General features: G+C 40.8%; 1 protein-coding gene across 3 annotated transcripts in view; it reads right to left on the bottom strand.

Moving 5' to 3' along the window:
* Positions 1 to 3,173: 3,173 nt before the first annotated feature.
* The window catches only part of gabrb3 (gamma-aminobutyric acid type A receptor subunit beta3), a 34,384-nt gene continuing 15,010 nt past the window's right edge, over positions 3,174 to 22,547 (bottom strand). Inside the window, exons 3-11 of one of the 3 annotated variants that reach the window (XM_028403387.1) lie at positions 21,877 to 21,968; positions 21,718 to 21,785; positions 10,447 to 10,667; positions 9,849 to 9,931; positions 9,182 to 9,319; positions 8,047 to 8,199; positions 5,791 to 6,035; positions 5,441 to 5,521; positions 3,174 to 4,134 (exon numbers count right to left, since the gene is read on the bottom strand). In XM_028403387.1, the coding sequence (XP_028259188.1) occupies positions 3,787 to 4,134; positions 5,441 to 5,521; positions 5,791 to 6,035; positions 8,047 to 8,199; positions 9,182 to 9,319; positions 9,849 to 9,931; positions 10,447 to 10,667; positions 21,718 to 21,785; positions 21,877 to 21,968 (1,429 nt within the window). In that variant the 3' untranslated portion in view covers positions 3,174 to 3,786. Of the gene's footprint in view, positions 4,135 to 5,434; positions 5,522 to 5,790; positions 6,036 to 8,046; positions 8,200 to 9,181; positions 9,320 to 9,848; positions 9,932 to 10,446; positions 10,668 to 21,717; positions 21,786 to 21,876; positions 21,969 to 22,547 lie in introns of those variants that run through there. The other 2 variants (XM_028403388.1, XM_028403389.1) reach the window with 2 other exon arrangements.

Below are 22,547 nucleotides of genomic sequence, written 5' to 3'. Positions count from 1 at the left end.
GGTGGGCTAACTTTGCTTTGGATTCTGCCATGTGTGCCATGGAAACCTGGGTAACTGCCAATGTCAAAAAGCTATAAAACCACATATCACAAACACAATCTCACGCACAAGCATTAGTAAAGTGTTGCATAAACATTGGGTGGTAGATAGGGCCAGTTTTACAAATGTAACTCTCAAGAAGATTGCAAACCTCATTGTTGTAGAATTTGTTGAGTACACTTCCTAAAATGTCATTATATGAATATGATGAGGAAATGAAAGGGAAGTGTTTAGTGTGCAATATCCCTTTTTCATTCAATCATTATTAGTCATTAGAGCCAAGAACAGTTCCAGAGGTTTGATTAATCTCATGTGTCACCAGAACAGAGCCATTTAATCAGAGTGCAAGAGACTGTGGGCTGCACAGTTCTGATTTCATGCTAATGAAAGTGTGAAACTTTAACCTGAAAAAAATGTGTGGCCTCTGTGTCACATTATCATAATGTACAGCACACAGCCAAATGCACACCTGCTGTCCATTTATCTAAACCGCAGCACTATCAATCAGCTGTAATTTACAGATTGAATTATTGCAGCTCTGGCATATCCCACAGCCCAGTTCTCCAAACAATTCATCCCACAGTACACCAATCATAACACTGACACAAACCAGGGAATAAGGAGCTAACAGTGACAAAGATGAGATTAGAAAGACCCAGTGAGTACAGCTGAAACAGAGCAGACAATGCACTGGGAGGGTAAATGATGAATGCAGATGACTAATGAATGATTAAAAGCCTAGTTACAGTTGTCTTGCAGGTTATGAAAATGACATCAGTGTTGCTCACGAGAGAGGAAGTCACTGGTGTTGACAGACATGCAAAGATATGTTGTGGCTATAGTTTCAGTCCTGTTAGTGCCTACAACGTTGCTACAGACCAACCTTACTGCTTTGGCTTTATTGAAATGTAACATAAAATTAAAGCTGCAAGCAGCGCACTATCGTCCAACGACCTCTCTCCCCTGGTACTGGCACGAGCTGTGGTCTGCAGGGCAGAAGAGAACACCAAAACACACACATATATAGAAGACATGTCCTCCAGCCAGTAGGTGGCGCAGTGACTGTAGCATATCAGCATATCAATCTGTGCAGAGTCAGATGTTCAGCATGACTGTAAAGTTTCATCCACATAGAATGAAGTATGTGGGAGATACAGCCACAAAAACATCTATTTCCTGTGCGTCGGTGAAGGGTCGTGGCGGTGCCACAGCCAGACTGTGTTTTTTAAAAATGGCGGACTTCCTGTACGTTGTGGAATTTTCGTCCAAGAGGCTTTTTTTCTTGTCATGAGGTGATACATCAGTGTACCTGAGCACCTTCTTTCATCAGAATATTTGCTGAATCTAAAGGGGGGTTCTCCTGAATTAATAAATACCCAAGTCTAATACAATGCTCAAAGAAATAAAGGGAGGCGGTGAATGTTGTCCTAAGGGATCTCCTCCCAGACCTGGATTAAAGCATCAGTCAACCCCTGGACAGTCTTTGGTGCAACGTAGCGTTGGTGGATGGAACGAGACAGGGCCCACTGCACCAGCATATGGTCTCACAATAGGTCTGAGGATCTCACCTTGTACCTAATGGCAGTCAGGGTACCTCTGGCTAGCACATGAAGGGCTGTGTGGCCCTCCAAAGAAATGCCTCCCCACACCATCACTGACCCACTACCAAACCGGTCATGCTGGAGGATGTTGCAAGTAGCAGCATGTTCTCCATGGCGTCTCCAGACACTGTCACGTCTGTCACATGTGCTCAGTGTGAACCTGGTGAAATGGTGAATCTGCCAATCGCCCTGCACGGTGTTGGGCTGTAAGCACAAGCCCCACTTGTGGACGTCAGGCCCTCATACCACCCTCATGGAGTCTGTTTCTGACAGTTTGAGCAGAAACATGCATATTAGTGGTGGTGCTGCTGGAGGTCATGTTGCACACAGCTCTCATTGATGTTCCATCCTGGATGAGCTGCACTACCTGAGCAGCTTGTGTGGGTTGTAGACACCGCCTCATGCTACCTCTAGGGGTGAGAGCACTGACAAAATGCAAAAGTGATCAAACACCAGGCAGAAAGGATGAGAGCAGAGAAATGGTCTGTGGTCAGCACCTGCAGAACCTCTCCTTTATAGGGCTGTCTTGATAACTGCCTCTCATTTCCACCTGTTGTCTGTTCCATTTGCACAACAGCAGCTGAAACTGATTCACAATCAGTGTTGATCCTACCTGGACAGGCTGATTTCACAGTGTGTGTTCAAGTGTTCCCTTTTTTTGAGCAGTGTATTTCCATCTCATCTTTTCGATGCTTCTGCATCTGCTTAAAGTGCATTTACAATGTGTAAGGAGAGTTTGTTAAACACAAGTCTGTCTTGTGTGCCATACCTCTAATGTCAGTAAAGCCAAATGAAATTCATGTTAAAGGAAACTCTAGTACAATAAACCTTTCATGGCCTTTAACTGAAAAAGTGTTTCTGTGAAATTAGTTATGCGTTGTTCTTTGATGTGTTGGGCTCTGTCAGGCGGGTGCGGACGGGTGTTGCTGAGCTGCGTGGACTTCTGACAGGTGGTGTCACTCCTACGCGCTGCACCAGCAAGCAGTGCAGATGGTGCGCTGCAAGCTGTGTCTTTTTTTCCCAAGCTACTACATACCCCCCAGTTCTTTCTTCATTGGACAATTTCACATGCTTCCCTTTGGGAAAGAATGTAAATGATCACAAGCAGTGACATAATGATTTATATCTTCAATCACAAATAGGAAATTTACAATGTTGTGCAAAGACTAACAAAACAAAACACCCAGGTGAAAAATCACTGAGCAAAGTACTGTTGACAACACAGCCATGCAATTAATGTGTGTTACAGTTAATGTGAGCATACAGAGTTACAGTATGTACATCATGAGCATGAAGAGTGGAGGTGAGAGCTGCAAAAAATCACTCAGTCCCCAAACCACATGGTGTTTGAAAAAGAAAGTTCCATATAAATTTGTGCAGAATGCCTCTTTCAAAAAAACCTATAAAAGTTTGTGATGGCAGTACAGAAAGCACAATGACAATAACAGAGTAAACAGGTATTGTACAAGTTTACTTATGAACCTTGGTTGAAGATTATTTTGAATACTGGCATAGCAGAAGCAGATGGGCTGATGTTCATATTTAAGAAACAGTTTGATATTTTAAGAAGAGTGAGTGTGAATAAGAATGTCCTAAGCAGTGAATGAGACAGTGAGGATTTTCATAAGACGCTGGTATGGATTCCATCAGCCTCTCACTTGATAGTTAAAACATGACATCTTTACACAGTGTTTTAGCCCTGGTTAGACACAGGTGCCAGGTCAAAGCACTTCCAGTGAGCACTTCAAAACAGCAAGAGAAAAGTGACATCAAGTCCAAGGCAAATTAAAGGAATCCTCTGGGAAATACACTTGGCTGTTTACCCCTGTTTATACTCAACTTTGGACCAGAATTGTGATAACTAAACTAAAGCAGTGCAAATAATATTTTGCAGTCTGTGCTTCAGCCTAGGCAATGCAGTGTCCTGGGTGTTCAGTGGTGCAGAGATTATTGGACAGTACATATGAGTCTTTGTAAAATGGATGGTCAGTAGATAAATCCTTGCAACTGTGCACAGGCACAGTTCTGCACGCGCTCAGTTAAAAAAAGGTAAGCATTTACCATTTCAAGTTTGTCAATTACAGGGGTCCTCTCTCATTCAAAAAGCAGAATGAGACAGAGATGGATTTAAAAAAAATACAGCGCATTAATTGACGTAGTAAAGCCAGTAAACAAGGTTGAAAAAGGAGAAGGTGAAGGGGAATATAATCCGTGACCATCTGTCAATGGCGTTCACGTCGGTGAGGTCTGGGATTTTAATTTTGAGCTGCGAGGATCGTCTACGCAGGTGGGTTTTCTTAACATGTGCATTCCTGTCCAGGCTAAGGCGGCCGATTTCACGCGGTGCACTCGGCTTCCTGTACTGGACCCCTGTGCTGTCGAACACCATGGACGAGGAATTGTGTGTCTCACTCACAGTGGTTGTGATCTCATTTCCTCCCACCTCATTGTGGATCTCCAAGGTTGTCAGCAAAATGTTCCCCTGGGAGTCAACCTAGGAACAACAGACAGCAGCAGAGTTAAAAATGGGCTGTGAGCCGAGGCTTTAGTGACTGATGACACAGGACCAGCCTCTTCCAGCACACTGACAGATTACTGCCTAGGAAGCAGAGAGGAGCCTTCAAAAGCAAGTTTTTCGGTCCCAAAGTTAAATCACTTCTCACAAATCAGCTCAAGGTTGGACTGGATAGCTCTATTACTAATATCATGACAACTATTGCTTCGCACACAAAAACATATAAATCAATCTGGCCTGTGTGACAAAAATAGAGGCACAAGGCGAACACAGTCATATAGGGATAACGTTACAACACATAAGAGGGAGTGACAAGGTGAGTATTTATTTTCTTACTCAACACAAGCAGATCTTAACTTATTTTGCAATGTAAATATAAAATATTCTGAATCACCCAAGACCTAAAAAAGTATCACACAAGAGTACTAACTTTACTAGCATGCTATGGTTGAAAGACAACAACTGGTGCATCAACATGTTCTGGTTTTGTTCCATTTAAGAGTTGCACGGCCCATGCTGCTGTAAATACTTTGTAGAAAATTAAAAATAATTTTTATCACAGTCTGTGTGGTGGAGAATAAACAGTACATGTGCCCACATTTCATTTGTGCCTTGGACCTCATGAAGACAATGAAACAATGCTGGTACTCTGATAAACAGGCTGCTCACTGGACACAGTTTTTATTAATGAGTTAAATAGTTAGGTTCCTAATGACAATGAAGAACAATTTGGAGCTGCAGGCAATCACCTTAGTGATATGTATAAAAGAAGTGTATCATTGTTCTAATACCATGTGACCTTTTTGCAGCTCTGTTGTAAACTCTTTTTGTTAGCTGTTCAAGCTGTTACTTAGCTAATCTGAATTGCTCTTTTTTGACCTGCAGGACCTCATCTATCCCTCTTTTACAGCTCGTTTACAGCTTGCTAAGAGGACGACAGAATGCTTACACATTGTTGTATGTAACGTCAGGGAATCATTAAGTAGCTGTGCTCCATGATTTTATGTATTGGTGTTTCTGCGTGCCTCTCTTTAAATATTTAAACGTACAATGATAGGTAGAGTGGTCTAGTTGTACATATAATGTAGGACATGACAAACACATGGAAAAGAATACAAAGGTGAACCACAGAAGGTAAAGCAGTGTTGGGAGGAATATAGGCCACATACGAAGGGTTAAGGGAAGTGTTCCTTTGTTAAATTACGCGGTCAAACTGCACTGCAGCAGCAAAGTTTCAGCAGAGGTTTCACAGATGTGACCAAAACAGGCAGTCACAGACACTCACCTGTTGTGAGTGACGATGCCCTTGTACCTGATTGGACTGTTTTAGAGATGCAGACTTGCAATTGCCTCCTTCCAGAAAGGACTAGCCGGGAGAAACACAAACACAGAACCCTTTGTCTGAGCTTTGGTTGGAAGTCACAGTCCGTTCTGTGTGGACTGTAAATGTGACTAATGTCCTGTTTGTTTCCATGTCTGAAAACATATCATAATCGAACTGCTCAGATCAAAACCTTCAGATAATGACCATGCCTAGTTATTGGACTTCTTATACAAATGTAGCTCAGATTAGCTTGTAATGCATTTAACAGCATTCAGTTTTGAGTATTTCTATAAATAGCTTGTGATTCTTACCTTGGGCCTTTCAACCTTAATGCGGTCATTATTTGCCTTCTGTGCCCTCTCAGCCAGTTTCTTCTGCATCTGAGGACCTCGTCCAAAGAAGATATAGTTGACAAAGGCATATTCCAGCAGAGCCAGGAAGACGAAGACAAAGCAGCCCATTAGATACATGTCTATAGCTTTGACATAGGGGATCTTGGGAAGTGTCTCTCTCAAGTGGGTGTTGATGGTTGTCATGGTCAGCACAGTGGTGATCCCTAGAAGGGAAAAAAATCCATTTCATAAGAATACTACAAGGTCTGTGAAGGTCCAGTGACAATTGGTACAGTAAGGAAGAGTCACAAAAACAAAAAAAAAGCTGGTGAGCTTGACTTCTCTTTGTTTGAATAATCATAAAACCCTCCACACTGTGTATGGTTTACAGCTCATCGCAGCACATGAGCAAACAGACTCAGCAAATATACAACAAACAGCAGTGTAGCCATTCTCTCAATGATATGCACCATCAACAATATCCTGTGCTGCTTTCGTGTCTCCAGGCTCACCGACCTGGACGATGTGCCTATTTCTGTTGATTCAGGCTTACATAATTAAAATAAAACTGTTATTCTGTATAGTGTGTGTGTGTGGGAAACTCAAGACAGCTGTGGGTACTTGGCATCGATTTCTGCATAACAAAGGGACAAGCCCGAATCTAAACTCTCAGAGCTCTGTGGAGATGGTTACTCAACAAACACTTCAATACACCATGCAGCACTGAGGTGATGGTTCATGGCTGCACAATATGTGCAAAACATATTTTGAAAGTAAACCGAACTAAAGTAGTTACATACTGATAGAATTTAGAAAACATGCACATAAATACATTTGGCAGCATTCTGTTTGTTTGTAGTCTTGCTTTGACGACACCGACGACAAAGAGTTGTTGAAATACTCACCACAGCTGCATTTTAGCTGCAGTCACTGCTTATATACAAAGCCTGATAGGGCTACCTGCAATGTTAGTTTGTCACACAGCACTTTCACACCACCATAATCGCAGCGAAAGGAAACCTTTAACTAATCATCATATAGACAGTGATTAATTATGTACAAGACAGTTGTGAAAATGCTTATGATGGCACAAAGCCTTGGACAGTGGTCTTTTCAGTGAGGAGGCATTATGGCAGATATCCATGTGCAATGAAATGTTAATACTTGTAATGAATGCTCTTTCTTTCTTACAGGTTTATTTACAAAATAGATCAAAATAGATAAAATAGACCTTCCACACATGTGACAGCAGGGAAAGGCACAGCCGATCACATGGCCATATGTGTTATAAGCCCTTGATATGACCCAATCAGAATCAAAATATCAAGGGCTTTGGGACAGGAGGACATCTATTGGTAGGACGCCGCAAAAGAACGGAATTTAACCCTTCCTGCACCCAATGAGAATCAGTTTTTTTGGAGGGGAGCAAATTATTGGTGGGGACGCGTCCCTTCCGTCCATGCTAAAACTACGCCCTGGATTGCGTTGTTTCTAGCCCCTTTGATCAGTGGGAAGCGTGAGTCTCCTGTTACAATACAAGACACATCCTTGTTTATATTTCACAAAAGAAGTGACTTTTCCAGATTCACTGACACACAGAGGTGCTCACACATCATTTTACTGTATGTGTCTGTCCTTCAATAGTTAGCTGCAGCAACCATAACACCATATCAAGACTGTAGCGTACGTTTTATGACCTAGACATTATTTCACAGCAAACTGTGCAGCCTCTCTGAAGGAGGGAGAGGCCATCAGTCACAGATATATCCCATATAACAAAAACAGTGACATTTTCTGCTGTGTACAACATCCTCATTGCCTCCACTTACATGCCTTCTATGTGTCTTACTCCCTGTGTGAGTAAGACAGGGTACAACGTGAAGTGCCTTCACATAAGTAATTTAAATTTTAATAAAAGCTAGATGTCTATGTAGGTGGTGTTATATTTTTCTCCTGAGACATGGCATGCACTACCATATCATTTGAGTGAAATCCTCCAGATGTAACCAATAATACAGCAGAAACTGATCAAATGTAATGCATTATTCAGCTTTAAAGCATTTTATTTATTGTAGCATGAAGGCATATAAAGACTGATGCCACATTTCAAGCCACATTCTCTATCAATACCAACTCCCTGCCAGCCCAATCTATAAAACACAAAAGTCATTCGCATCATTCATCTTTGACCAAACTAAACCCTGGGGTCAACTAACTGCATGGGACACATCATACCTAATGCAACTCTGGCAGCTGAGGCGTCATAATTTATCCAGAATGACACCCAGGATAAGATAGTGATGAGGATGGAGGGCATGTACGTCTGCAGAATGAAGTACCCGATGTTTCGCTTCAGCTTGAAGCTCAGTGACAGTCGAGGGTAGGCACCTGCAGGACAAGACAGAGACAAAGAGTCACCCCTTTTATTCATTTCTAGGAAACATAGGGATACCACTTTATTTGGTTCCTTTGGTGATGGGCTCATGAACTGATTTCATCTCCATGGAAACAAGAAAAGATGGTTGCAAATCACAGGTGGAATTAGTCTTGAGAAAATGAGTTCTGAAAGTAATCGGTGAAACTGTATGTTTATGTGTACTGTGAACATGTTGACAATGATCTTAGTAAGTTCTATTTATTTGTTTTTTCAGAAATGTTTGACCAGTATTCAACCAACACATGATCATTTCAGCACACAAAAATCATTGTTTAGGTGCCTCAGAGTGGGGGCATCATTAGAGAATAATCCAAGCTGCCTCTGTGCTGCCTCATGTATACATTACACCACTTTATGTACAGCCCCCATTCTTTATCAAGACACAAACAACCAAATGTGGAGAGGTAATTGCTTCTCCATTATTACTGAAGTAGGATGAATGTTGTAATTAAGAATGCTAACACTGTACATAGAAGACCCACATTAAAAGAAATGTAATGATATTTGTAACTCTGGAGGTGATGATGCTACGTTGTTTATCAATATGAGATCTGGACAGGGCTCAGGAGAAGAAAGGGGGAATTTATTGTTATCTGTATGCAGTATAGAAACAGCAAACAGCAACAGTCAACAGTCAATAACACTTGTGCAACATTATTTATAATTAAGTATATATCAAGTAAAAACAACTTGTTAATAGTAATTAACACAATATCTACGCAGCTGACAAAGCAACAAGCCTGTAAAGGAGCACCCAGAGCACAGTGCTAATGGCAAAAGGTGCAAAAGAGGAAGATGAGAATAGATTCATATATATATATATATATATATATATATATGAGAATCTATTCTCATATATATATATATATATAATTTCAGGTCATGAAACTAGAAATGAGCATCGACCCTTCTGTTGTGCTCTGTTCTTCTCACCTGTGGAAAAGACCACATTCCTGGAAACTAGTTTGTAGTCCACTATGGAGAACTGCGGGAGCTCAATGCGTGTGACCCCAGTCACCGCAGCATCTCCTCCTTTCCAGTAGAACTCAATATCATCTGTAGTGTAGCCATCTGTAAGAAAACAAGACGGAAAAGCGCTGAAAAGTGCTGCCATCAAACTTTTGGATTTAATGAAATTAATCTTAATCTTATGAAATCTGAATTCTAAAAAAAACAAATAACACTGCAGATCGTATGAAATGTAAACCTCAATGGAAATGTGTGTCAGCCACACTTAAATCAAACACTTGGCATCTGTAACTGTTAATGGTTTTATGACAGTATGGATGGACAAACATGAGGCTGATGAAATCAAATTCATTATCACTGTGCTCTACTATGGAAACACTTTCTGCTTCAAATCTTGTGCACACACAGCTGTTCTAACTGAAAAGGGTGCAGTGAGCAATCTCAGAGATACGACAGGTTAATAAATCCAGAGCAATTCAGCTGTCCGTGCACTTTCTGTCTCCACAAGATGAGAAGAGCAGAACTATTTTTCTATGAGAATCACAGTGCTGCTCATATTTTTAAGTGATGAAAAAGTAGAGCTGTCTGCTGTTATTCTCCACTAAGCACAAGATGCAGGGCTTAAACTTACAACTCTCAATTTCCAGAGTGCAGTTCTGCTCGTCCAGAGGGTATCGCCTCAGATCCATCATACAGGCTGCTGTCGTTGTGATTCTGAAACAAAGGAGGACCAAAAGACTAGTATAACACAGCTTTTGCTAATTAATTTAATAATAATTTGTTTTAACTTTCAAGCAAACATATCAGCTATGAGCTGCTGTGTTTACATTATAGACCACATACTACACAGAATGTGGAGTGAATTAACATACAGTATCTGAATCTTATCAGAATGACTGACAAATGGCAGACGAGGTTTAACCTTAATGCTCTATCAGGAACACTCATATAAAACCATGTTTTCAAATACTAAATCTCTCTTTCTACAGCATTACATGCGTTCATATTTTCTGCTGTAGTCTTGAGCAATGCAAACACTTGCTCAGGGAGGCTGTCTTCTAGCTCTGTATGTTATATTGCTTGTTGGTGTGGTGCTTTCTTGGACATTGTTCCTTTTATATTGAAAGTATGTAATTCTTTGTTTACAGTATTTTACATTTGAAACCTTTCCTGTATAGTAGCTTAGCATTTTAATGGACAATGTGCTGATATTTAACAGCAGTGCTTACCTGAGGCCGTACAGAACAGTCCCATCTGGATGGAGCCGAATCATGCGGTTCTTAACAGTGACACCATGCACAAAGGACTTCTTGTCATTAAGGAAGTACGTGTCTGGAACCCAGAGCTGGTCAGCCACTCTGTTGTCCAGTGTGAGGTTGAGAGGGATCCCTGCGTAGGCCAGCCTCTTATCTCTCCAATATTGTTGGAAGTACATAGTCAGTGTATAGTCCTGTTAAAAAGAACAGAACAGAAAGATTTAGTGCAAATAATATGATTTTGGTTCAGACATTTGCAGTTTCTCATTCTCTCTATCTAAACTGAACCAACACATGTTATAAGGTTATCCAGTTCAGCACTCAATACTTGCTGCCTGAAGCTCTATATGGATTTTGTGTAGCAAAGGTGACATTTATAGAATTGTCAGCCTGCCCCGGGTGACCATATTTCAAGAACGAACTTCCAAGCTGTTCTCTATACTAGCCCTCAAACCATGATCACTGCAGGCACAGGACATCAACACAATACTTTAGCAACCGAGCACTAACAAATAGATAGATATCATTACGTATTAGCAGCCATACATGCAATGACATTAATCATTTATTATGCCTTCATTCGCAGCTTTCTCCACAAACCAATCCATCAAACACTAAAGCTTTTCCGGCCCTTTAATGGAGCTCTTTACCAGTTCACTTAGCTTTGTTTTGCTGACTGTTCTCTTAAATAAATAATACATACAGAAATAAACAAAAACTTGACTGTGCTGAAAATGTCTAGCAGTGGCATGTCCAGTAATAAAGTGTTCAAAATACCTAGCTTGAAAATCAATCCTGGCATTTCTCTTTCCGACTGTACTAATTGCTGAATCTGTGTATGTGGTTCCATCTTAGAAACTGCAGACCTGACTGAGCATCATTTCAGTTGATTTTCTCATTGCTCTTTACAGAAACCCAGAGCCTCAACCCCGTGTCAGGAAAAACTCCATTTAACAGGAAGAAACCTTGAACAGAAAGTGTCTCAACTGCCAAATGACATCACATACACATTTACATACTGACATGCTAACATAATAGCATACATTGCAATTTCATTCTTACTGTACTGAGTGTACAGTGGGAGCATTGGCAAAAGTAATTGGGATTCATAATGGAACCATGAATGGCCATATATTATTTAAATGCCTCCAAAAGTTGCTTAGTGGTGGATTTAACTAGTCAGCAACAAAAGCTCATTGTTTTCTTTTAGCTTCAAAAGCTTGAAGCTCAGCAACTGGAACTGTGATGCATAAACAAGTCCAGGTGCCTTGCTTCATAACCTAGGTGATTGAGAATCATGTTTTCCTACTAAAATCTTTGCGTGAAAGTCGATTTGAACTTTCAAAAGCTATTCCATATGAACCACACTAGCTCACTATACATCTGAAAAAACATTGCTGAGCAATTAAGATTTAGAAAAGGAAGACAACCTTTATTTGTCCCACAATGGGGAAATTGTGTTGTTGAGGTACGGTAGCAGTAAAAATAAGACACACATGATAACACTAGTGACTTAAGTAATAGTTTTAGCTGTCCTCACTGGACTCGTCATAAAATAATGTCTGTTAGCATCGTTGCTGTCTGCTTGTGATAACTCTGCACTGGTATTCCTTTAACACAACTCAGTTTAAATAGATTACTGAAGCTATTTTTTCTACAGGAAAAACATGTAATTACATATATGGGCTTTGAGCAACACATCCTTGTTGCACATCCATGAACGTGTCTTCAGACACCTAAATGTCATCATTTTACAGTGTATTATATTTGCTTTGAAATGCTTTAAAAGGGGCACCCAAAGGAGTCAGGCAGCAACACAGATTCTCATGTGAAGATCATTATATGGATGGTTACAATCAGTGAAGCCTCTGATTTGAGAACCCATTCTAAAAATACCTGTGCTGCTTTTATGCTATTTGTTGTCACATGTACAGACCACAAGAGACACAAAGAGTTTGTTCTCAGCACTAGTGAGTAAATTAGGCCCACTGGGATGACGTGTCATCTTCGGCTTGGAGAGATCACAGTGTCATACTTAGACATGGTTACTATCTGCCAGTCAAACGTCTATGTCAACTTAACACCAAGATGTCTGCTGGGAATACAGGAATAGAACTTAGAGATGGTTCCCTGTGCAATACAAGGGCTTTAGATCACTCCATAAGACAGTTTAAGTTTCCCAGTAGGATTCACAAGGATACTAGATGCGCTTGACAAACTATGTGTTTAATAATTTCAACCTGCGCATCCTCCCACACAGCATTTAACATTCTTTCATTAAAAGATTCTATTCCTTCCAACCATTAAGACATGGTAAGACACTTCTGTTATATATCATTACCTGAGACACAAAGCACACTGAAAAAAGTAAAACAAAGCTGCACATTATGTATTTTTTCCTCATTATAATAACTGAAAATGATTAGCTTGATTGTTTAATTTTAAACGTTCTGATTTATGACTGTGGTTGATTTAGTTTTATATCCGGAAGATTTAAAATTGCTCCAGGACTTTAAACTGGAATTCTCCATTTGAGCAATGCAGTGTTTTTTTTTTACATTGAGCATGGTTTAAGGATGCAGTACACTTAATTTGTGGGCGGTATTGAGCCAGAACACTAGTTGGACCTGCCTTTGACCAGAAGAGTGCAGAGGAAGAAGCAGGATCATTAGGGAGACGCAGAAAGTGGTAAAACATGTTACTGACTTCGTGCCAAAGTCAAGTTGCTGAGCGCTGCTTGGAGCAACTGGTAAGTAAAGAGTAGAAACTGCATACCGTTGACAATAAAGGTTCCACTAAATATATTTCTGGTTCTCTGTGTTATGTCAGTCCTTGTGTTTGACCCGTATTGTTAGAACACTCTGCTTAGCCGTCTTAAGGTTAGAAATTGATAGATTGCAAAAACTGTCATTACATTATGTTGTTAAATGACTCAAATGAGCTCTGAACAGTTTATCATGTGTTAGGTCGCGATTTTAAGCAACCCAACATGCATCGAAAAGTGGCACCGGCGATGTGGGGTCAGATAGATGGGCTGTAGGTAAAAGCATTTTAACAGTTGTTCAGTACAGTGGGAGAGAGGCAGTGGGTTGATTAAGTAAGCAGCCAGAGTTGGGCCATGCATCTGTTTAAAAAGCTGTAACGTAACTCCTTGCCTTGAACATTTTGGAGGAAGATTAGCTCAGTTAGTAAGTTTTCATGACCCAGATGCATCTTTCTCTCTCTCCCTCTCTCTTACGCACGTATACACACACACACACACACACACACACACACACACACACACACACACACACACACACACACACACACACACACATACACAGTACTGTGATAATTGTAGTCATGAGACATGGGCCCCTCTTTACATTAAATTATATTAATCAATAGGGAACAGAAGTACCTGCTGTCATCCTTTGACGAAACTAAAAAAAAATACATACAGTCAAACTAAATACAGCAATATATTTCCACATAAACCATGTATTGTTACAAGCTGAATCAACATGGGTTTATTCAGTCAAAATCACCTTTTGTTACAGTGTGAGGATACATTTTTCAATGTCTGAACTGGGCAAGCCATCTACTGCCTCTGACCTAGGTGTTAGACTGGGTCCTCGTATCTGACCACACGAATTTGCTTGGCTGGCAGCTCCAGGTTGGGAGCTGCCAGAACTGCTGATATCAGGGCTGGAGTCTGGAGTGATTTACGTTAATGTATACTGTGTCCATGTCATTCTTTTGATATATTTTGTAGAGTACGAAGGTTTGGGAAGCCTCAAAAAGGGGCAATAGCTAAAGTTGTGTGATTATGCTTTGTATACAAGTTTGCATTGGTTCAGAAGGGGCACCCACCAGTGTTCGCCCTGGGACCGTAATACTTCAAATTAATGAAATGGTATCAAAACAATCAATTGAATCAATCTGACATCAGAGGCTGTAAGCCCTCGGCTTTAGTGACCTCAGTTCTCATATTTCAAAAGAATGCACGGAACAGCTGGTTCTAAAGGATAATGTATTTATTAACTACAGAATAAAATATGAGATCAAATGCAGAATAAATAATACCATGTACACAAAGAGGAAATAAAAATTAAGAAAATAAAAGAACAAATGAAATGAATGGTGTTGGAGTGATCGTAATAAAGAGAATGCAGTTAAATTAGGAAAATAAACTATTCCTAAACTGTAAATTGGTGTTTGAATAAAATTATTAGAATTTGACACAAACCCTTATCAGCCTCCTAAAACCTGCACCTTGGGTTATCCTGTCCATAACCCTTAAATAGGTCGTACTTGGGTTTTAGCTCCTTTTAGCAGCTTATAAATTATATATTAAGGATTTATCGTGTGATTTTTGCTAATTATCAGCCTTGGAAAGTCCAATTTTCATTTCATAGTGATGAGGAGAATGATTCTGCTGTGCAGTGTTTATATTCCTGTCAGGTCACATCCCACTAAATGCAGCATTGGTTCAGCAGTGTGACAGGTGCTTTTTGTGTAGGTAACATCTAAAGGAGGGGTTTCTTAAAAGATGTACAAATCCTGCATGTTTCCCTTCTAGAGTGCACTTGTGTAATGCGACCACTCAGGGACCCAAGATCATTAAAGATAAAATCAGAATAGAAACAGACACAGAGCAATCCTAATTTCCAAGCTAAAAATAAGAGAATGGAGTGAGTAAAGTCAGAAATATATTAATAACCACATCTCCTAGACAACAAGCTCTGCAGCTCGCCCACACAGGCTATAATGGGCTAACACCTTCATGCTCTCTGATGGAGACAGCAAGTTTTTCTGTCAGTAAAGAAATCAAAACAAAGTCTCTGTTAGTGATTTACTAAATTCAGTATTACAGTAGTCCGTATTAAGCAAAAAGAAGATACGTTTATCACTACATCTACATGTCTTGCTTTTTGATGTGAGCTAAACTATTCTGTTTTTTTGTTAAACACAGCAAATGGTATTACACATTAATTTATTTTCTGAATAAAAAAAACACATATACAATACAATGATTTTCTGGATCTGAAATGTGCAGGATGATGTACAGTCAATCCATAGAAATGGATAGGATTTCAGCACAGGACTGTGCAAAGTTTGCTCATAGACTATAGACTATAGATGATAACTGTTGTACCTACATAACATTTCCACTATATCTTCACTTGGTGGTCACCCTTTGCATGATCAGTCATTTTTATCTATCTAATGATAAAAGAGTTGAGATAATGTATTTAAAAATAAAAGCAGGAATGCGGGCTATTATTGAAAAACATTGGTCATCAGCTCTCCTGGCAAGGACTAAAAAGTGCACTACAAATAACATGACGGAGAGTCATGACTCTCCTGCTGCTCTAAATGAAGTCACACCACAAACCGCACCTTGCTGAAGCATATGAAAAAAGAAAGACATTCACTGCATTGCAGATGTAGTCTGTCTTCCCACCCTTCCTCTTGAACAGTACAACTCTCGAATCAGCACCAGCAATGGACACTGATTTACTAAATGCAGTCTCTGATCCAAATAACAGATTAACTGCAAATAACTGATGTACACACACGTGTACAATCAAACACACCTTGAAGCAACTGACTCTAGCCCAAGCTGATGCTTTTTTTATTGTGTTGTAGTAAGGTTCAGTCCACACAGGACAGATTTCTCCCCAGTCAAGACAACAGATGACTGACTGTTGTCATCTTCACAATCATTTAGGCCTTCCATTTGGATAATGCAATAAGTTACAAATTTACAATCAGCTACCACTGTTCCATCAATCATTGCCAATCATTGCCAACACATTTGTCAAAATGCACATTTGCAGCACACATGTACACTGATTGAAGAACCCATGTGTAGTAGATAGTTCACACCAGGAGCCGATGTATGTTTCTGTTGGTGTGTGCTTGCAATGCGCGTTGATTCCTTGCTATTATGATGCGCATGTACACACATACACACAGTCACACATGCTCTCTTTCACAAAAACACACAGGGTCGGGTCGTTGGATATTTTTGTTATTTTTATCACAAATTTGTCCATTTTGTTGGCTAACAACTATGCTAGTTTTAGCATGGTAGATAGGTAGCGGGGGAGTGGTCTTAGCAAATCAATGACAAATGTAGACTGGCACACGTGGGTGCTCGGCAAGCTCCATTGGTACATCGACCCTGGAGCAGGACTCCAGGCAGATAAAGGACACCTTAGCATACATCTAGCCAGGGTAGGGTAGCATTAAAATGATCAGTTTTTGTTTCATTTTTCAAAATACAATAGCCAACAGATTGATCCCATCACCCATTCTACCTTTCATGATGTGAACATGCCATACACTATGCTATCCTCAGCACTGGTTTTACAAAATGAGTAAATCTAAATCATAAGACAAAGGTGTATTTTTTATTTTATGGTCAATTTTATAAGTACATTTTATTTCAACTTTTGTTTGTTAGGTATGTTTTTGCAGGAATAACACACTAGCCATTAAACCCTGGGCCACAAGTCCATTAGCATAACATAAAGGACTGAAGCATTTGTCGACACCCTTCAGGAATTCTGAATTGTTTTCCATTATCTCCCCTCTCCCTTCTCCTGCCTTACTAATTGGCAGGGGATGTGTTGCTTAAGCTAGGCTGATTGAGACATTTTCCAGACTTTATCTTTATCAGACTTTGATCATCTTTAAATTATAGGCTGATTTTTGGGGCTACATTTAGATTGAAGATTTAAGATTCAAGAAGTTTATCGTCATATGCACAGCAAAGGTTACACTGAGCAATGAAATTCTTATTTTGCGAGTTTCCTTCACATGACTATAATACACAACTTAACTAAGATAAAAGAAATACGGTAAACTTACTTTAAGCCTAGAGAGAATGAATAAAAAAAGCAGCATTGCGATCCACGGGGCCATCGCAGTTTCCTCTCCTATACTCTCCTGTCCTATGCTCTTCGCTCCTGTCATTTCCAGAGACGTAGAACAAAAACATGTTTAAAAGACAAATTTCCTGCTGCCAGTAGGTGGCGCTATGACCATGTCATTCTATTAGCATATATATATCTGTTCAGACTCGGGTCCATAGCAGTACTGTAAGATTTTGTCCACATTGCATAAAGTATGTTGGTGGTACTGCAGAAAATACAGTGTTTCTTTGTAATGGCAAATGGTCAACTTTGAGGCCACGCCCCCGCCACACCATAACTCTTTTGAAAGAGTTTTGGAATGTGTCTATTCCCTATGGTGTCCTGAATGGACACAGTGAATTTAAGCTCAATTGGATGAAGTATGCAAGGCATGAAAAGTTTTGTAGCAGGGTCACAAATCGCCAAAAATTATCAGAAAATTTGAAATGGCGGACTTCCTGTTGGGTTTGGAGGGGGAGTCCAAGAGACTTTTTTGTGCGTCTGGAGGTGATACATATGTGTGCCAGTTTTCATAATCCTGTGTCAAACCGGCCAGAGGGGCTACGCGTTGGGGGCGCTATAGAGCCATTTTCCTATGTGCATTTCAAAAGTCAGGAAATTTCAATGAATTTTTCTACAGAGTTTGGTGAGTTTTGGGGCATGTTAAGGCCCCCAAAAATGCAATACTGGGGGGGGGGGGGTAATAATTCCTAAGGTTTCAATAGGGCTCTTGCACCATTCGGTGCTCGGGTCCTAATAAGCAAAAAAAGCAAATATGCAATTCTATGTACAGAGGGTAAAGTGTTATCAGTGTGTAAGGTGCATTAGTTCTGCAGGTGGAACAGCAAAGTGAGACACACATCTCCCTCAACTTTTTAAGTAGCTTGGTTGCTCCATTGGCTGCTGGCTGTGACAATGCTTCCTCCTCTTTTTCACCAACAAATGCAAACAAAATGAAAAACAGTCAAAAATGATCACTTGAACACAGACCAGAATCAAAAGTACTAGGTAAAAATACCATAAACCATAACTAGGAAAAAAGAGTACTTTTTGTTTTTAGTTCAGCCCATGTGTGGGACAGGGCGGAGGCAGGGTTTATGACCTGTAGCCATTTAGGATGTTTTGGTCTCACTTTGGGCAAACTGTCATGTTGTCCATCTCTATATAGTAATCATTTGTGTCATTGTGTGTTGTGTGCATATGTATTAGCATAAATGATTGTGAGAGTTCTTACCGTTAATACATCAACACAAGTGTTTGGCCAGATAGATAGATTGCCATGATCCTGTGTTTTGTTTCCTTATTTAATTCATTGTTTCTTGGTTATTTTGGTGTGGTTGGGTTTTTCTTGGTGTGTTTTGATTGCTCCCATGATATCCCGTTCTCCTTGTGTGTCCGTGTTACTTCCTAGTGTTCTCCCCTTGTTGTTGATTACCCGCCCAGCACAGCATGCATAAAGGGTAAAAACATAGGGCACCCCTGATTTAGAGCAGGGGTACCCAAACTTTTTAGACCACAACCCACAAAACAACGACCCCCCCCTTACACAAATGCTATAATAGGCCTATAATAAACACCTGGGTCCTGAGATCCCGAGGCCTATAACATATTAAAGGTTAACCCAATAATGAACAAAAATAACAGCAAAATGAATCATTAGTAAATGAAAAACTGAACAGGTGAACACAGTATGCAGGAGCAGGACAAAATTATAAACATGATACATTAAGCCTAAATGTGTGTCTGTGCGTCCATAATGTGCTTCTGACTCCTGTACTGTGTGCAGAACTGCTCACCTAATGTGATGGATGGGCACTGTGCATGGAGCAAAGCAGGTCCATTCTAGATTTAATTTTGCAGACGTCCACTCAGAGCCCATCCTCCATGTTAAACATGACGTGTATCTATTCTTCATGTGAGGCAGAGCCGAAAAAATATTTTCACATAAATACATAGAACCAAATGGCATTATGTGCTTTCACATCAGTCTCCAAAACACCAGAAAGTCTACAAGAACCTCACTAAAACTGACAAGTTGGCAACACTGTGGTGCTGTAAACCCCCTGTCAGGGTCTCCCAACCCCCACTTTGGGAATCCCTGATCTAGAGCATATATTACATGAAATCAATATCACAATTAATTGAAGCTTTTTTCTCGATAACAATTAATGAATGATTACTTTTATTACGGGCTGTATGAGGACTACACACACGTTTCTCATGAAGTATAGTTTGTTTTGTTCTTGCCACCCCTGGAATGCAAACACATTTCTCTGCTGTCTGCAGTATGTTACAAGCTCTACAAAGCACTTTTATTTTATTTTTTTACAGCAAGGGGTCAGCACAGAAAAGTACCCAATTAATCGCTACGAGTAACATTACCTCGGTTAGAGGGTCTAAATGACGGTTTCAATATATTTTCGGTTAATTGCCCAGCCCTACATACAATATATACAGTTGTAGCAACATAAACACTGGCCATTTCAATCACCTTGAAAATGTGACCACTAAGCCACCAGTTTGGTCAGGCTGCCGCTTTTTCATCACTTGATGTCAACATATGTCATCTTGCATTCATTTGTTGGTGCTTCGCATCCTGTTGAGTCTGAGGTTGAATTAAAATGGCAGTGACAGTGCAATCAATCATGGTAGTGATTTTAAATGTACCATATTTCCTTCTTTGAAAGGAAGATTCTCAATGAGTGATTACATACGAGTGCTCACACAACTTAATCTGCAGTCTTGAGATGCTCAAAATATGAGAGGAAGTTACAAAGGCCACTGTGTGTGGCAGAGGCCTTTAAGCACAGGGACTAAATAATGTTGCTGTGCTGCAGATAAACTTGCACAGTGTTTTGGCTCCTCAGAACACCCTGATAAAACGGATCTATGGTTACTGGCCTTAAAAAATGGAAACTGTGATGTGGGGTCACTTTGCTTCCTAAATCATGGTCCTAGCAGTCTGATCAGTATTCTTGTGTGTTTAAAACTACAGGCTACTCCAACATTTTTTGGCTGACTGACAAATAAAAGACTTTTCCTTTAATGCTTCATGGAGACAGTGCCCCATCATTTGTACCACAAGCAGATTATTTCTAACACATCCTCTGTGAGTACTGCAGGGAGTGTTTACTTTCTAGATGTGTCCTCTGATCTGAGGAGGAGAAGTGATTCCTCTGTCTCCATCTGCACGCCTAGAAGCATTAACACAGACAGTCTCATATAACGCAGCAGGCCAAACACTTCCATACAGTATGGACAGGGAGACAGTGTGGTCTGAAATTTGCATTTAGCCTTTAAGTGCTGAGATTTAGTTAAGAGATGAGAAATTTTTAAAGATAATGATGCATTTCTATATTTATGTGTAATAATTCCATTTAAAGCAGTTCAACTTGAAGTGTTGACACGTCAGATCCAAACCCTAACTTAACTGTTCTAAAGAAAAATCCAACTATTATCAACAACAGTAAAATATACTGAATCTGCATACTAATACTAAGCACACTAATTAACTTGACAAACTACAGCCAACTCATTTACAAATCTCAGTTGTCATGGAGGCGAGTGTTGGGCTTCTCTGTGATTTTAAATGAGCCACACTCAGCTGCTGTGTGGTGATGCATTAAGATGCACCACGGGTACATTTCATCACACATACTTGTCAGGACAGCATGTCAGGGGCTATTTCCTCTGGTACTATGTGTCTGAGTATCGAGCTCAGTCAGCAGTTCAGACCACTGATAGATGGCAATGAAGGTGTAAAACTGTGTAAAATAAAACAGAGCATATGGTGTGCCTCAACACACATGCACACAGACCTGGAATAAGAGAAGATGGTGCAGCATCCCTTACTGATCTCATCTTCTAACAGGAGTATTAAAGCATTTCTATAATCTGTTACAACAGATGAACGGAACTCTACAGACAACACAGCAACTTCACAAATGCTCTTTTTCCTCTTTTTTTGTCTGGTTACACAAACACAAAAGAATAAGCTAAGGGTTTGGGCAGGCTTTATAACTGCTGGTATAATGCATCATTTGCTGGTCTTGAAAGCATGATGGCTTTTATAGAGATGATAAGGTTATGAGTTGCTAATGGGTTACAAGCATTAGCAAAAGCACATTAAACACAATAATGATTTTCAATAACCCCGGCATTTTGGTTGTAAAGTCACTTATGTCTATAGTCTTGATAAAAACATAAATGACCGTTAATTAAATTATTTCTAACTTGTGCCTCGTGGGAAAATGAGACTTAGGAAGTAAAATGTGACCAATTGCTTTAACTAAGAAACACCCCAGGACTCCTGTCTGATGGAGGTCTGTGAATAACTTACCATGTTGACTTCTGACACCATGTCTATGCTTGCCACGTCTATACTCATGCCAACAGCAACCGGTGGACCTTACAATGAAACAATGTAAAGTTAAGCATGGAACCCAACCACTGAAGTGAGAAACAATCAGGGAGCAAAGGTAACACGCCCGAGCTGTACCTCCAAAGTCTGGCCGCAGACGGATGTCATATCCTTTCAACAGTTTATCCACAGTCTCTTTGACGAAAGACATGTTCCCTGGTTCGTTGACGCTGAAAAAGAGGACACCAAGGCTGGTAAATATCGTAAGACCTGGATCAGTGTAAACCCCCTGGACACACTCACCTCTGGGCGCAGCACATCGCTGCCACGAGCAGCGGCAGTGAGAGAGTGTGAAAAAGCCCTGCTTTCTGGGCTCCCCTCATCCCCTTCGCGCGGTCGGGATGTACGGGTTCAATGAAAAGGCAGCCACGGTGCCGCCCGCTCAGCTCTGTCCCACATGATGCCTGCCCCACGTCAGCCCGCGCTGACAGGCTCCACGCGCCACGGGCGCGTTGATTTGGATGTGAGATGTGCTCGTGCAGGTGCGGTGAAGCCTGGCGCATGCCGCCCCTCAGCCCCAAGCTCCAGCCCATGAGCCCCATGCTCCAGCCCCTCAGCTCCAGCCCCTCAGCCCCATGCTCCAGCCTCCAGCCCCTCAGCCCCATGCTCCAGCCTCCAGCCCCTCAGCCCCATGCTCCAGCCCCTCAGCCCCATGCTCCAGCCCCTCAGCCCCATGCTCCAGCCCCTCAGCTCCAGCCCCTCAGCTCCAGCCCCTCAGCCCCATGCTCCAGCCCCTCCACAGTCACTCA

This window comes from Parambassis ranga, chromosome 4 (genome assembly GCF_900634625.1).
Source record: "Parambassis ranga chromosome 4, fParRan2.1, whole genome shotgun sequence".
Taxonomy (NCBI): domain Eukaryota; kingdom Metazoa; phylum Chordata; class Actinopteri; family Ambassidae; genus Parambassis; species Parambassis ranga.
Note: the sequence above shows the minus strand (reverse complement) of the source record. Positions and strands in the feature narration are given on the sequence as shown.